At 32.2% G+C, this 16,790-nt stretch overlaps 1 protein-coding gene across 1 annotated transcript in view; it reads left to right on the top strand.

Annotated features, from left to right (window-relative positions):
- The first annotated feature begins 977 nt into the window (after positions 1 to 977).
- The window catches only part of LOC129220091 (uncharacterized), a 42,549-nt gene continuing 26,736 nt past the window's right edge, over positions 978 to 16,790 (top strand). Inside the window, exons 1-6 of the mRNA XM_054854430.1 lie at positions 978 to 1,088; positions 2,211 to 2,302; positions 4,190 to 4,343; positions 4,973 to 5,046; positions 5,172 to 5,367; positions 15,096 to 15,127. Of these exons, the coding sequence (XP_054710405.1) occupies positions 4,247 to 4,343; positions 4,973 to 5,046; positions 5,172 to 5,367; positions 15,096 to 15,127 (399 nt within the window). The 5' untranslated portion in view covers positions 978 to 1,088; positions 2,211 to 2,302; positions 4,190 to 4,246. The remainder of the gene's footprint in view (positions 1,089 to 2,210; positions 2,303 to 4,189; positions 4,344 to 4,972; positions 5,047 to 5,171; positions 5,368 to 15,095; positions 15,128 to 16,790) is intronic.

The raw sequence follows: 16,790 nt of genomic DNA, 5'->3' as shown, positions 1-16,790 counted from the left end.
TATTCATGTTAAAATTCAAGGAATAAAAAGGATTTTTTTATATTTAGCTCTAAAAAAGGTTTTTAACTATGTTTGAAACTTTCTCAGGAAGGGGTCATGACCCCCCTTTCATTGTTTTCCTCATTGTTAGACTTGTATGCATTATAAAGGAAATTTTTTGCATTTTTGCTCAAAAAAAAAGCAGATTTTAACTATTCTTGAAATTTTCTCGGGGCGGGGCATGCCCCCCCCCCCATTTTCTCATTGCTGTTTGAAACAATTTTTGACCTTGTCTTTAAAAATTACTGAAAGCTCCTTCCTTTTTTTTTCTTGACCTCCTTGATGTTTTCAAATTGATGCTGTTTCATCTTTTTGGTTCTCGGAAATAAGAAAAAGAAAAGTCATACAAAGCCTGGTCAGGCAAGTGAGGTGAGTGGAGCTTCACCTTACGACAAACAACATGTTTCCACTTGACGTTCTTTTTGATTGTCATTCAGCTTCCGAAGAACAAACTTGTCAGCAAATCAAATCTTCAGATAACATTGCTGAACTGAGCTCCAAGACAACCATTTGTACCGAATGGAAAGCAAAATTTTACTTGTACACGTTGTTTGTTTAAACTTGCCATCACAAAAATCAAAGCAATAGCAAAACAAATTTAGCAAAAATAATCACTGCAGATAAGCCCAACCAGCCAGATCGACAACACTGGATCCACTAAATTGGCAATGAGTCACGCCATACTCATCTAGCAGCAGAAATGCATGCTACACAAACTCCGCCAACAGCAATGCTCTTCCGGTTATTTTCAGATCCCCGCTCATATGTGTATAAGAAATGAATTTTCATGTTTTCTGTAATGTTTCACTTAGTATGAATCCTTTTTACTCTTTTTTTTTCTTTCTAGATTTCAGAAGAGACAATGCAAGGAAAATGTCCATATTGCTCAAAAAATATTCCCAAACTACGATATGAAAATCACTTGATGTACTGTTCTCAACGGGAGAAAAAATGTAAATTCTGTGAATCAGTTATAAGTATTGCTGATGAAGAAAGTCACTTGAGCAACTGTATAGGATTGAATCCAGTCAGGGACAAAGAAGAATCTTGTAAGTAATAGAATTGCCAATTATATGTTCATTTGATTTTGTGTAAATTGATTTGCATGAAAGAGAAATTTGACATTTATAGATTTGAAGATTTTAGAATTTCATTCTGAAAATGCACTCTTTTTTTTTTTTCTAAAAACAATTGTTTGAAGCGTTCCTTATAGTGGTTGTTGAAGTATAATATTCTAGTAGTCTATCATCTTTTGCACAAAACCCAGGGGTATTTGTGATCCAAAATTTCAAACATTTTCAAAAATTTTGGATTGTCGCTTCCAAAAATTTTGGTCTGTCAACATTCTAAAACTGAAAAACTTTTTATAAAATTTTTTTTAAAAATAGTTGTATGCATATTTGAAGACTTTTTATGGGGTAAGGGATCGAGCTTCTGAAAATTTCACTGTTTTGAGAAAATTTTACTTGGGTCCTCTTGCACCCTTGACAAAACCCCATAAGTCAGGTGAAATATTTTTTTGAAAATAGGAGGCACTACAGGGAAATCCTTTTAGTCAAACATTCAACAATGTTTTGCTCAAAATTGCTTTTTTTTTGACTGACAAAGCTTTTTCTCTGTACTTTTCAAGTACAGAAAGGCCTAGATCTTGTTTGAGAAATGGCATAACTGAGTGTACTTCAATGTCCCCTCAATTACAGTGATTTCTGTGTCTGATTTAAATTCCACAAAAAGATTGATAAGCGGGTCATGCCTACAGCCAAAATTAGTCCCATTGCTTGTGAAACTATTGAGAGAAGATATCCTTGTGGCACATGGATGCATGTTTCCACTAATGAATCTATGATTGATAGAAGTGCTGGGGCTAGAATCTACAGTAAACATTTTGCATTCTATAAGGTAGTAGGAAAAGATACAACCAGTTTTGAGGATGGAGTGAAGGCCATTTTTATAACTGTCATTCAACTATTTGCTCGCACAGATAATTTTTCTCATGCTGTCATTTTATCAGATTGCAAAGCTTTATAAGTTTTTGTAAGTTAAAAACAAAAAGCTGTGAAAAGTCAAATAATTTGAAATTCAAGTAAAAAGCACTTGTTTTTATGTGTTATTTTTTTTTTTGCATTCATATCATAAACAGAGAAAAACTCATATTTTACTATGTAAAACAGATGCAGCCACAAATTTGACATCTTATAATACTGCAGTTGGAGGTTACAAAGCAAGAGAGAGAGACAGAAAACCTACAGCAGGTTTTGGACAGGTGAGTATTTTAGAGTGTGTAGTTAATTCCATCATAAAAAAGGTTGAATTTATATTTGATGTGCAATTGAGAAGCATAACAAACTACTAGTACTTCAATCAAACTACTAGTACTTGGAAATTTTTAATTTTATTTTCTTCCAAACACATAAGCTGTATTATTCTTATTACTTAATTTATTCTGCTCTTTTTTTTTCCCTTTTTGTTTGAGAAAACTTTGATAAATAGAAGAAAGATGATCACATTTTTCTCAAGCTTCTTAGAAACATGGAAAGTAATATGGTGATAAGTGCTAATGAGGGAGGGGGGGGGGAGCTAATGTAAGGAGTTTTGGAATTAGCTGAAAGCATTCCTTTTCTTATGCAGGGCTGTTAAAGATCAAGGAAAACTGAAAATACCAAAAAATCATGGGATAATGAGGAAACCAAAAAAAAAAAAAAAAAAACGAATGGTTGGAGGAAAATTTGGTGAAAGAGGAAGCTAAGCCTGTTATTGTCACTTAAATACAGAATGTAAAAAACATTTCAAAAGAAAAATCAATTATTATAAATTTTGTTAAATTATCCCTATTTTTTTCTTCTAAGAAAACATGTGTGAAGATGTGTAGGAATGTAAGAATGGTTTCTGAATTTCTTTCCTTCTAAAGTTTGAGTAAGTTTAGTTTAATATTAGGGATGATAGTTCTTGTCATAGTATGACCCAATTAGTCCAGACTGCTGTAAATTCTGTAATCAGAAGTAATTTAGGAGGGAGGCAGAGTATTTTTAAGCTTAGAAGCCCTAAATTTAAGGTCCACCTGTATACTTAGGTTTTACATATTGTGTACAGAATTATAGAGAGAGAATTTGTGTAGAATGGTAGATATTATGTAGTAAAAAGAGAAAAACATAAAACTAGTGTTCAAGAAAATAGGTTACATTTTTCGTTTTCTCCTGGCTTTGCTACCATTCATTATTTAAAAAATCATGTAGTTTTGTCCACTCATTCGGCGTATCAAATTTAGTTACAGAATTATTCACAATGCAATGCTTTGATCACAAGCATAAAAGTTTTAAAATGTGGTATCATTATTAATTTAAATATAAATTTTATACTAACAACCCTTCCAATTGCTTCATTTGTTTATTTTTGACAATGCTTAGAAAAGCATGGGGTATCATTTTTAAACAGCCAAGAAAAGCTTTGAAAATTGCTTCCAAAATGCTTTGTTTACTTCAAGAGAAGGGAAATGACTAAAATGTTTTTAAAACAATGGTTTAATAGTATATTTATTAAACAAAATGGGTACAAAATCATTATAATTATAGGTAATATTAGAAAGAGATTAACAAATGAAAAAATTTCGCTTTTTCTATTGGAAGGTCATAATGTCAAAGGAAGAGGATCTAAAATTTTTCTGTGAAACAAGGATTATACTTTTCTTTAAAAAATGCAAATTTATATAAATAAGCAACAAAATATTCGAACCTGCACCTGTACCTTTGGGCGGACAACAACTCAAGCAGTAGGAGATTTATCAACTGGTACACAATAGAATTTCACGCCCTTACTTGCTGTAGAACAGTAGAGCAGACACTGGTAAAAACATACCATGCTAGTGTACACTCACTTCATACTTTTTCAGATCACTGTTGAGCTATTAGCAAGAGTTTAAATTGGACACCCGGTAAATCCCCAGTTTCCAGAATCCCTTCAACTAGTTCGAATTTCTTAGGTTTCACTGTATATATGTTACGTCTTCAATCTGAAAGTCTAAGTTTATTTTTAATACTATGTGTTACTTTTTAGCAATATTAATTTGAAATATTTCTCCTGCTTATAAGTAGCTTTCAATTAAAATGAAATTTTTTAAAAAAATGAAAGTTTCTGAAATTTATATTTATTTTAGCAGACAAAATCTAGTTGTTGTTCAGCCAGTCCTTGCAAGAAAGATACCAAAGTCTGTATGTTCTGCAAGGATAAAATCCCTAAGTGTGAGGAGAGAAGGCATTTAGAAGTCTGTGCATTTAAAGAACATGATAAATCTCATAAGATTGCTCCAGGTAATCATTATAGTTTCTTTCAAGAGTTCTTTTTATTCAAATTAAGGATTTTAATCTTTATATTAGCTGGATTTGAAATCATTTTACACTTTCCAAGTAAACTAAGATCCAGGGACTCCAACTATTACTTCTTCTCCCTAGTCAAGCTTCTTCATAATTTCTGCAATTTTCACTGTCCTCAGGAAATTTTACTTGAATTCATGATCATCTCTGGTATCGAACTATGCTTGATTTTATTGCAATAATTTTTGATCCACTTGCCATTCAGTGAACCCCTTCCTCCCAACTGGAGGTTTCATGCCTAACCTTTCCCTTAAAATATGTTTTTTTTTTTTTTTTTGGGGGGGGGGGGTATATTTAGGGAATGCTTAGTGGTTTTGAGTGTTCTTTTAAAAAGTGATTGAGTTTGTAAAAGTGTGAATTAAATGGACTTTTTTTTTTTCATTATTATGAAACTTCTGTGTTGCAAAAATTGTAATGACCTTAAAAGACTATGTTTTTCAAAATGATTAATATTGAAAAAATGATTTTCCTATTCAATCTATATCCCAAAGAGGTACATTTAAAATATATTATTTGTTTGAAAATATGAAATGTATATTTTTTCAATTGAAATTTTTAATTACTAGCAAATGATGAATGGGAAAAAAGAGATGGCAAAAACAGTGGTGCAGTTTCAAAATATTCGAAATTTTCCAATAAAGTAAGTATCTTAAATGTACTTGTGCAAATTTTGAAATTTCTTTATAAAAATAAACTTATTTGTATCTAGATAGGTGATAGTCCTTCTTATTTCTAGTTAGTTAGTTCTGTTTTTAATCTTTATAGGTGGAATCTAGTTTGAAAAAATGCATCTATTGTGATGTGTACTTCGATGCTATTTTGGATCCTAAACATATGGATGAATGCATACCAAATTTGGGACAATGTACCTTATGTTACACAGTAGTGACCATAGGAAATTTTAAGAAGCATTTGGAAAATGATTGTTTGAAAAATAAAGATGATGAAAAGTGGTCTAAAGGTTTGTTTGACTTATTAAAGATTTTGAATGTAATAAGTTGCAAGTTATAATAAATAATATTAAAGTAAGGCTCATGAAGCAGGACCTGATAAACTCATAGAGGGCCCAGAGCCTATTGCGACATCAAGTCCTGTCCCAATTATTACAATATATGAGCTGCCCAGAATGAAAGTGTTGTAAGTCACCAAAACTATGTTTTGAGTAATTGAAGTTTTTGTGTAACAACCAGTAAAAAAATCTAGGTTATACATCTTTTGAAATGGTTTCATTGTATTTTTCACATAATAAAGGCTTAATTTTTTACTGTAAACTTAAATTGGCCAAAAACATTCATTTAAAGCTGTACAGCTTTGAGTGACTTACACTACTGTCATTCTGACCGTTATATGAGATTTGTGAAAAAAAGTCAAGTTGCATTCTGTTTTTGTATTTATTTTACAACTATTTTTGTAAAATAATATGAAGTTTAGTTTTAAGTGACTTCTTAATGTTTTAAGCATTAAAATATCAACAATTTTAACTGAAAAAGTTCAATTTTTAGCTTTTTTCTATTGCTATGGAAATGCCAAAAAATTATGATGCTAGATCATCTTTGTTAATAATATTTTCGGCCTCATAATTCATGGTCAAGGGACCTACATTGTCTTCATCATTATTAGTACATAATTTTCAAACTACGGAAAAATCTGTGGCGGACTAGAGCAGCGTTGGCAAAAACCCGGGTTTTCTTTAAAAGCCCATGTACCCAGGGTTTTTTTGGGTTTTTTTAAATAAAACCCAAAAAAACCCAACTAAAGCTGGGTTTTTTAAAAAGAAATGTGGGTTTTTTGTCTTTTTTAGGGAAAATGTGGGGTACTTGTAGCATATTGTAGCTAAGTATATGAACATAGCACAAAAATTGTCTTGGGGTAAAAAAAGCTGGAAAACTAGTTAAAATTCATCGTTTTCTGAAGAAAAGTATAAAAGACGACGAAACCCAAGAAAGGTGAAGTTTCAGATTTTTCAGTTTCCATGATTACCTACAGTTAAGGCAAAGTAACTTCTTGAGTGATAAAATCTATTGTTCGTTTTTAATTACTACATTTTTTTTTTGCATTTTACTTTATTATATTTCATTTTGTTATGCAAAACAACTGTAGAACCTCAAATAGTTGAAATCCATATTTACTGAATTCCAGCTTAATCAAGACATTTCTTTGAATTTTATGTTGCCTGCTTTTCTATTTCTGTGTACAGAGTAAGAAATATTAAACTTTTTCGTAAGATAATGAAAATACTGTACATCCTATTCTGTTTTCTGTCCGACCGTTTGTAAAACCAATTAATTTCTAAAAAAAAAACCTTGTTTATTCGAGATTTGCAACATGTTGGGTTGCAGAAAATAATTCACACGAAAGCCTTTTAGCTAGAGTAGTTTCCTCTGTACAATCTACAAATATTGAGAAAATCAGACGTGACAGGACTTAGTCAAGATAATTTGAGTTATTTATTGACCAGTTAAAGGAAAAAGATAAATCTATGTTTTTTAAATCATTGAAGTATTTTTTTAATGCCCTTAAGATTTAAGAAATACTATTAAAGTTCAAAATTCATTTTTTATGTCCATTGTCTGTGGTGAAGAAGACATAAAAAAGAAGTTTAAATTGTGAAAGTATTTAAATTAATTAATTTTTTAAAAAATTTGAGAAAATTTTAAAAAACCCAAAAGTGGGCTAAATAATGGGTTTTTTCAAAAAAAAAAAAAAAAAAAAAAACCATTGGGTCCAATCCACAGCCAACCCTGGACTAGAGAGATAAAAGGTAGCAATTCATCATGCCATTTTTTTTTTTTTTTTGTTCATGGACACTGGTCTAACATAAAGGTACAACAGCTCATAGGATAAATGTTTTGAATGAACTGGATATTTTTTAACTTTTAAAGACAGTGGCGTAGCTAGGGAGGGGCGGAGAGGGCGGTCCAGCCCGGGCGGCACTTTTTGGGGGGCAGCAATTTCACACTTTTGGTGCGAAAAAATTTAACGCATATTTCCCAATAAGGAAATTATGCTTTTGATCTATAACTGGCGGCAAAAAATAAAAAAAAAAGTCTTCGAATCGTAAGGTTTTGGTTCAACTATGATAATTAAATTACTCTTATACAAAACATGTGTTTTTCTTGTGGACATCTCAGCACTATTATTTGTTTTTTCTCTTCCTTCGTCTGAAGCTACAGACTGGGGGAGGTGGTAGTGTAAAGTTAAGGGACCATGATTTTTTCCTTTTACTGTTAAGGTTCACTATTGCGAAAGAAACAATACACTTCATAACGTTTCATTATATGATGAAACTATTACTTTATTTTAAGAAAGTTCCTTGAAGAAACCACCTTATTTAAAAAAAAGAAATCACTTTTTTTTTAAAGGAAAGTGACAACAGTAGTAAAAGGAGAGAAGTCTCAAATGGTGGGTGATTTCTTGCTTATTTTGAAGCTAACATTATCTGTTTCAACAATTTCTTTGATTGGTCATTGATTACAAAATTTTCACTAAGACAGAATGAATTTTATGTTTATTAAAAAAAAAAAAAAAAAAAAAACACTTATTCGCAACTCAAATAATAATTTCTTGTGATACCGTTTTATATCAGCAAAATCTTTTTTTAACAAATGAGTTAAATGAGTTTCAGTGAGAAACTCATTTAGTCATTCATTTTAAGTAAAGGTTTTTAATCAGTAAAAATTTTTCTAGGCAAAGACTTCACATTTCCATCAATCCACATTACATCATCCACATTTTGATGCTCAACTTTTTCTTCTCATGAATCATAGTATGGTGAAACGAATGTAAAGGGTCTCTTTATCTTATCCTCAATCAGTGAAAAATAGAATCATCCAAATTTGGCAATATAGCAGTACCGGATCTAGGGAAGGAGGAGGGGTGAGTCTTGCTCGTACCCTAGGTGGGAACTTCTGAATTTGTCAATATTAAGTGATTTGCTAAAGCACAGATCCAAACGGGAGTTATAACTCCCCCCTGAGAAACCAAATTGACCCTTAGTTAGCATTTCTAAAACTTAAAATTAGGAAAATTTCCCTGATCTTTAAGATCTTTCCTATACTGTCACAAAGCTTAAAATATATTTTCAGGACTTGAATTTTGAAAAATTTCCAGAGGAGAGCCACTAACCATCCCATTCTCCTTTAACTTGGCCAAACATATCCTAAAACAGCGTTTTGTATGGCTCCATTTTCAATCCTCCCCCCGTTTTCGCTGTGTAACGTTTCCAAAGAAAGCTTTAAAATGTTTTTTAAGGCCAGAGAGTTTTCACCCACCAACAACAGCTTAAAATTGTTTTCTTAAACCCTCAAAAGATGTCAAATTTTTCGGGAAGAGCAACCGAACCTTCCTATCTCTTAACGTCACCAAGCACCCCTAAAGTGCAGTTTTAGGCCTTGAGTCTCAAAACATTTCCAAAGGATAATGCCCACCCGATCCCTTCTCATCTCATCTTTTAGCCTATTATAGAGTTTTTAAAACTTCAATACCAACAAATTCCTGAGGGCGGTCAAGCTCTGACGCTTCCTGTAACATGATTAAAGATAGTCTAAAATGCGTATTTAGGACATCAACTTCAAACTTTAAAATTCCCAGCTCATTCATTGTCTCCCAAAATAGCTTAAAGTAGGCTTTTCGAAAGTTAAATTTCAGAAAAATTCTAAGGTAGGGACCCTAAATGTGCTCGAAATCTCTAATGTCATCACAGTTGGTTCCAAACTTCATTTTTTAGAAATTTCTGAGGGAAGACCACAAAGTTTTTTTTTTCTCAGTGATGAAGAGTTTAAAATAAGAAAGTTTTGAAAAAGATTTTGGGCGGGAAACCCCCTTCCGAACTCTCTCTCATTGCGTTGTTCGCCAAACCGGCTAAAACCGCGTTTTTAGGACGTCATTTTCAAAAAGTTTCAAGGGGAGACGGGGAAACCATTTGACTTCCCAACATTTGGGAACCTATGCCATCAAAGATAGCCTTTGCATTTTTTAAGCTTCGGCATCTGAAGAGAGCTCCTGAATGTTCCCTATTCTCTTTAACGCCATCAAAGATAGACTAAAATTGATTTCAAGTTCGAAAATATTTCGGGAGGAAAGTCCAATCTTTGTTGGAGTTTGGGGAGGCCCTTATACCGCTAGATACTGCCTATAGTTATGTGTTTTTGAGTTTAGTTGAAAAGCTTTCCATACAGCTCCCCCGAACCTTCCCCAGTATCTTCAAGTATTTATAAACAGCCTAAAATTGCTTTTTTTAACATCTCAATTTCGGAAAATTTGCTTGCGAAGTCCCACCCCCTAACGTCACCAAAGAAAGCATAAAACTAATTTTTATTTTGAAAAAAACAATCTGGATTGAGTTCCAAGCCCTTTTTTTTATAAGCGTTACTTAAAATTGCTTAAAATTCCGAATTTTGACTTAACTTTTGGAATATTTTGTTGGGCATCTGAATTCCTTTTTTTCTTCTGCAGGAAAAATACGATACGAAAGAAAAAAGATAAGTTTCTTTTCTTCTGTTTAAAAATCTTATTAAATACATTTTACTTTTTTATGTATTAACTATTTCCCATCAAAAGGGCGGCAAATTGAGGAACCGCCCCGGGGGGCAGAAAGTGTAGCTGCGCCACGCTTAAAGATCTGTAAAACATCTTTTTAACAGCAGCAATAATATGATGTCTGATGTAAACAATCTTGTGCTTGGCGATTGTTCAGCGCTTCCTTCAGGCAAGTCAACACCTTTGATCTTTTGAGTAATGATACAGCCTGGTACATTATCGAGTGAAGCCTTGGAAAAGTTAACAAACTGTCAGTCTGTTTTATGACTTACAACACTGACATTTTCAATCTTACAGCTGTTTGGTTCGTTTACATAATGGGTACTGCTCAGAGTGGCTAAATGTTGAACTACGGTGTGACTTACACCATTGTCATTTTCAAGCTTACAGCTGTTTTGGTTAGTTAACATAATTGATGCTACTCATAGTGACTAAATACTGTCTGCCTCGCTTATCGAATATTGTCGGTTCCAAGAAATATTATTGGATTGATCGGGTAAACTCTTTACCTCTCTAAAATGACGACATTTGTCTTAAACGTAATAATATAAATCAATAGCTAAATAAATGAATTAGTTAATGTTATTGGCAAAAAGTTATTGAAATAAGCTAAGTTAAACATAATAGTTGAATAAGCAGTATATATATTACAAGTAGGTATGAAAATTATAATAAATAACTTACAACTTGAGTTATGAAATCTTTGTTTTACCACCTTTTTTCAGTACATTATTTTGAAAAAATTCTGTAAAAGTGGGTTGCTTGTTCAAGGTCTTTTGGGAATATGTATCTGACTCCCCCCCCCCCCCTCTCCCTTGTCTGCTGTGTTTTAAATTTAATATTTATCAATTTATTATTGTCTAAAATGTGCATATTTCTATGTGTTTTGTATTTGATATCGACTGGGCCATCTTTTTTTGTAATGGCAACGATAAAGGAAACTATAGAATAGTGGAAACCATTTTGATGGAATATGAATGTTGTTTTTTCCGCCCAATGTCGGCGTGTAATTGTCGTATAATTACTTGATATTTTATGTCAATAATTGTTCTTTCTTAATTTATTCTAAAAAAATTCAGCAAAAATATTGCAAATCAGCATTATTGGATTATCCTGGGAAATTATTCGATAAAGCAGAGATCTTTAACTTGCGTCTATGGGAAATATTCTGTACCGCAAGGTTTTATTTAAAAAAGGGGGTATTCGTTTATCCGTTACTCGATTAAGCGGGGTGACAGTATTGAACTACTGACTTACATCACTGTCACACTGAATAGAGGAGCTAAAAAGGAACATATTTTGTACGTAACCAAAATTTGAAAAATGTGACTTACACCACTGGCATTCCAATACAACTCATGTGAAAGTCACGGTTCAAACTATATATTAGAAATATAATTCAACAATTGAGACATTGCAAGTTTGTATAGTCATTTTTAATAATACAGCTAAGTTATACATTTGTAATATTTATTCACTATTTGTATATTATTCACTACATATTTAGTTGCTGAAAGTCGCATAATTATATGACGACACAATGGGAGTCTTACTGAGCTCACGTAAGAGCCACATGCTGATCTATAAGCTACATCTGTCCTCTGTTGCATTAAATACATCCTTGTAGAAATTATTTGAAACAAACTCAAGAAATAGAGAAAACTAAGAAGAATGGTATTTTATTTAAACTTATATAAAATCAAAAGTTTTAGTTAATATGATCTCCACTAGTCTTTTATTAACATTTAGACCCGATACGGCATTGAATCCAGCATTTTTTTTTCAATCACTTGTAATATTTGGTTCCTTGTACCAGACATAAATGGCATGGTGATTAGCTTCTCTATATTTGGAACAGTCATTACACAATAGGCGATTCTTGCATATAGCACAAAGATCCTCTATTGGGTTGATATCAGGAAAGTTCGCAGGCTATTCTGATGTCTTAATTTGGTTGTCAGACGGGAATTTCGTGACCATTTTGGACGTATGGCAAAGGAGCTAAATTCTGATAGAAAATCCCTGCTCCATCTAGGGTACCCATTTTTCAACTATGGTAAAACCTTTTTTTTTCTAGAATAGTAATATATTGCTCAGAACACATCATACCCTCAACAGGCTGCAAAGAACCAAACCCCTTGTAATGAAAAACAACCCCAAAACATCTTCTTTTTAGGGTGTTATACAAATTAGTTCATGTGGCAATTCTTTCACCTGTAGATCTCTGCACATGTTGAGTTCTTGCTCTGGGATAATGAAATGACTTAGATCGCTAAAAATATTACTTTCCTCCAATTTTCAACAGTCCAATTCTTATATTTTAAAGCTCGCAAGCTAGCACTTTTTCTTCATTCGCTGGGTCAGAAGCTGTTCCGTCGTAGGCCAATAGGATGGCCGACCGGCTGCAATGAGGCACCTCCAAAACAATAGAAGAGCTAATAAATATTCCATGCTCTTTTAAATCTCGATTAAGTGTTGCACTAGTCTTTTTGAGGGTCTTTTTTACTTTGCACAGGGCTCATAGTCCTCCTATATTTCCTATATTTTCACAATTTTTTCAGATATTCTCCTATATTTTCTTACTAACTCCTATATTTTTTTCATTGGATGTTAAATGCTACCCAAAAATGCAAAAATCGTTGAGCCATTTTTTTCTCCTTTCCTTTCTCCCCTGAACTATGTAAATTGATATTTTTACTCATCGAAATTGTAAATAACAGCTATATTTTCTGAGAAAAGATAAAAAAATGTTCACTATTTAAAGATGTATGCAATCCATGTTATTTTTCTTTTTTTCAACAGAAAAAAAAAATCTTGTTACATACATTATATACATTTGTGTAGATATGTATGCACACACTAACAGAAAGTTATTGATGTTGACTTGAAAATGCCGTCACAGTGAGCGCTCAGTAATTGAATCAGCTTCTTTAATGAATCGGCTCCTCAAAAACAGAGCTAAATCCAACTTTATTATTAAAAAATTGCCGGATATTTGAATCAAACACTCTGCATAAATGAATCGAGCATTTGTTGATTGAGCCATTTCCAACAGACATTAGATGCACTAGCCCAGGTTTTTTGATCCAAAATACCTTCTGGAGAGGGTTTTCGGTGAAAAAATCCTTCTGGAGAGGGTTTTTTGATGAAAAATACGTTCTGAAGGGGATTTTTGATCAAAAATACCTTCTGAAAGGATTGTTTTTAAAAAAATCAAAACAGCTATTCTCGTCATATGCATAAACTACTGTATTAGAATTTACATTTATTTCAAAATCGGGGTGTTTTCACCCCCCATCCCTCTTCCCTGCGCCACCGAAAGCCCCTCTTCGCTGCGCCACTGATTGTGATACATAAGTGAAGTTTTTTTTTAATATTTTGCCTTCATTTAGCAAAATGATGTTTTTTTTTCTGTAAGTAGTGAAACGAGGGGGAGGGGTGTTGCAATGCTTTTAGGGACAGCTTTCTCAGGATAAGTTCAACAAAATCGGTGAGACAAAGAGGGACATAAAGTCGACAGGACTTCTGTACTTGGCTTTCTCATCGTCAGCGTTAGCATTGAAACAAAGAGGTACCAATACCAAGGACTAGAGGCAGATTTATGACATAATGTCGAAATTAAGTACTACCTATTTTTAGCAATCAATAAGAGATGCATTTTTTAAAGCACATAACAAAAAATCTGAATTTCGTAATTGCTTTTTCATACTGTTTTATGATAAAATTCTTTAAGTAATCAGAGTATGGATATTGTGATATACAGTATACTTCTAATGACATCTGGTTTGTATAAAAAATTAAATAAAGTTCTCTTAATAGTGTATGTAGAATTCCATGTAAAAAAAAAAAGCACACAACATGCACACATTTTTGCTTTATTGATTCAAAGCTGTTTTAAACAAACATGATTCATGTAAGCAGTGGTCACTGTAGTAGGACTTTCTGATGATTTTCCAAATGTGCTCCGATGGCTTACTTTCTTTTTTGAGTGTTTCACTTTCACTAATTTCTGTGTAGGTATGAAAATTCATTTGCTCTCGCATCTGTTTCTCTTCACATTGCCATGACTTCCATGCAATGCGATGTTGAAATCGTATTGATAATGGCACTGTTTGTTTTTGTATATGTGCTCCAAACATACTAACTTCTATATTTTTTCAAAATTCCTTTTCTACAGAACTCCTACATTTTCCCTTTTAAAACTCCTAAATATTTTTCTACCAAACTCCTATATATTTTTTTCCATTTGTTATGAGCACTGTTTGCATGGGTGGAAAAGAGTCATCTTTTGGTATTGTTTTCAATTTTTGACCACATTTTTCTACCTGCTTTGGAGCTACAACTTGTTACAATACTGACGCCAACTATCTTCGAAATCTCTCTATCAGTCCTTAGGTGTATGTTTAGTAAGAGTTAATCTTAGTACACTTTCGCAGTGTCATATCCATCGCTGATGATAGTAAATTCTCAACCGATTAGATCATAGCTAAAGCTTTTTCTCAATGGAAGCTCAACTTCTTCCTGCACATGCACTCTCAGAACCCCTCTGATTGGTCGAAATTGATGATAGGTAAAAGATTTATTCATGCCCATCCATATTTTTACAAGTTTTAGTAAGATTGGTGAAGAATACTAGGAATGATTTAAAAATGAATGACAAAAATATTTTGTTTCAATTACTTTGCATAAGGGTGTATGCTAAAATGCTTAAGGCCTTTGTGTTGCAACAGGGTAGAGCGTGTATAAGGTCCAAATGAGCAGTTTGGTTTTTTTATGCCTTACACAAAGAATATTTACATGCTATTAGATGTATTACACTTACGTATCTCGGATCAGGCCTTGCGTTATGAGCCCACAAACACACAAAAGTTTCAACTGTGAAGGAGTGAATTATTCTCTCAAATTAAAGTTACTATTTTATAAAGGTCCAAAGAAAATATTTTTTTATTATTTCTAAACTGAGTCAAAAAATTATCCTCCCTCCCTTCCCCTCCCCTCGGTAGCTGCTAAATTATTTTTTTATTATCATTTTGAAATGGTAGTGCAAAAGCTCTTTTTTTTTTTTTTTTTCTAATTTTGTTTTCTTTGGTTTCTTACTAGATAATGTTATAAAGTCATAACTTATAACTTTGGTATTTCTTTTTCTTATAGCTGGTTCAAAAAAGAAAGGAAAGAATAAATCAGTATGTGTTAATGTTTTTTTATAAATTTTTATTCTTTACTCATGCAGCTATTAATTAATCATTTTCAGTCATAAACAAAATTATAGTGATTTCTTGTCTTTGTAAAGTTTATTTATATCTTGATTTGGTTGCTATAAGTTACATATGATAGCTATTGGTTATTTATGTCTTGACTTGGAAGCTATAAAGTTGTATATGTCATTTAAAAAAAAAAAAATCATATTTGTGATAAGGGAAAAATTAATATATATATTTTTTAAATATTCAAACAAAATGATAAGTTAAATGGGATAAAATATTTACATGGTGAAATTTTACTACTTTGGTAATCTGACGTAAGAAAATTTTAATTTTTCACCTTTTGCAAATTTAATTCATAGTTGATTATATATTTCTTGAAGTATACCTTTCAAATTCGTAACTTAGGCAAAAATTAAAAATTTTTCTTTGATGTATATTTAAGGCAGTGAAAAACTAAGGGATGTACGTGGACTTTTTCAAATTTTGTTTAAAGTTCAGACCCTAGGTAGGCTTTATTTTTAATTTTTTTTTACATTCTGCATTATAGCAGCACCCACCAGAGCTACTAGTACAACCTCTTACCCCATAACAGAGAAGAGAATCTCCAAATATTTGCCCTAGTTATCTTGGAATTTTTAGTTTCTTGCCATTTATATCCCTTTGCTTCTCACTGCCTCATTTGAGTTAATGCTGCATCATGCAATGAATATTTTTTTTTTACATAATAAAAGCTGCTTACAAATTTATTATAATAATTTCCTTACTTTTGGGGTGGTCTAGTCTTTTCCTAAAATTTTGATTTTGCTTGTGCAAAAATTTTTGCTATTTTATGTTACTCTTTCTCTGTATACTTAGGTTGTCGCGTTTGACTGCATTTGTTAATTCTTAATTCTGTACCTCAAAGCCAGAAGGATGTAAGTCACATTATGATAATTTTACAACAGAGAGGAAAAACTTTTTCTGGCTCATGCAAAGGCTGGAACACACTCTCTTTTAACCATGGTAAAAAATTAAAAATAACTTTTTAAAATGAATTACTTTCACAAGGCTTGATGTGAAATAGGCTTCTACATAGAATGCACTAACAAATGGAAAATTTCAATTTTTGGACTTGCGTCCGTCTGGCTCTGAGGTGCAGAATTTATCTTTAAGAAAATAAAGTACAGTAAAACCTGTAAAGTTGACCACCTCTGTAAGTTGACCACCCGTCTATGTTGACCGCTTTTGTCAGGAATGGAATTAGTCCTATCTTATATAATGAAAGAAAACCTCTGTAACTTGACCACCTCTCTATCTTGACCACCTGTCTATCTTGACCACTAATGAACCCCAAGTTTGGTTTGGAGTATTGTAAAAAACCCTTTTTAAGTTGATCACTTGGTTTATTTTTTAAAATTTTATCCAACAAATTATTATTTTTATTATTTTTTATAGCTTTCCAAGAATATTTTTGATGCCAGACTAGCATTTTACCAACTAATGAAACAGCAGCATAACTAAACCTCCTTTTGAGTTTAACCACATGGGAAAACTACTAAGAACCCTTTTATTCTCCAAACTTGTTTTTCTTTTGTTGTTAAACGAAAAAAAATTTTATTTTTTGATTAACTATAAAGTTTTAGGAACTATTAATATAAAATGA

This window comes from Uloborus diversus, chromosome 4 (genome assembly GCF_026930045.1).
Source record: "Uloborus diversus isolate 005 chromosome 4, Udiv.v.3.1, whole genome shotgun sequence".
NCBI lineage: Eukaryota > Metazoa > Arthropoda > Arachnida > Araneae > Uloboridae > Uloborus > Uloborus diversus.
The sequence above is the reverse complement of the archived record's forward strand: the minus strand, read 5'-3'. Positions and strand labels throughout refer to the sequence as shown.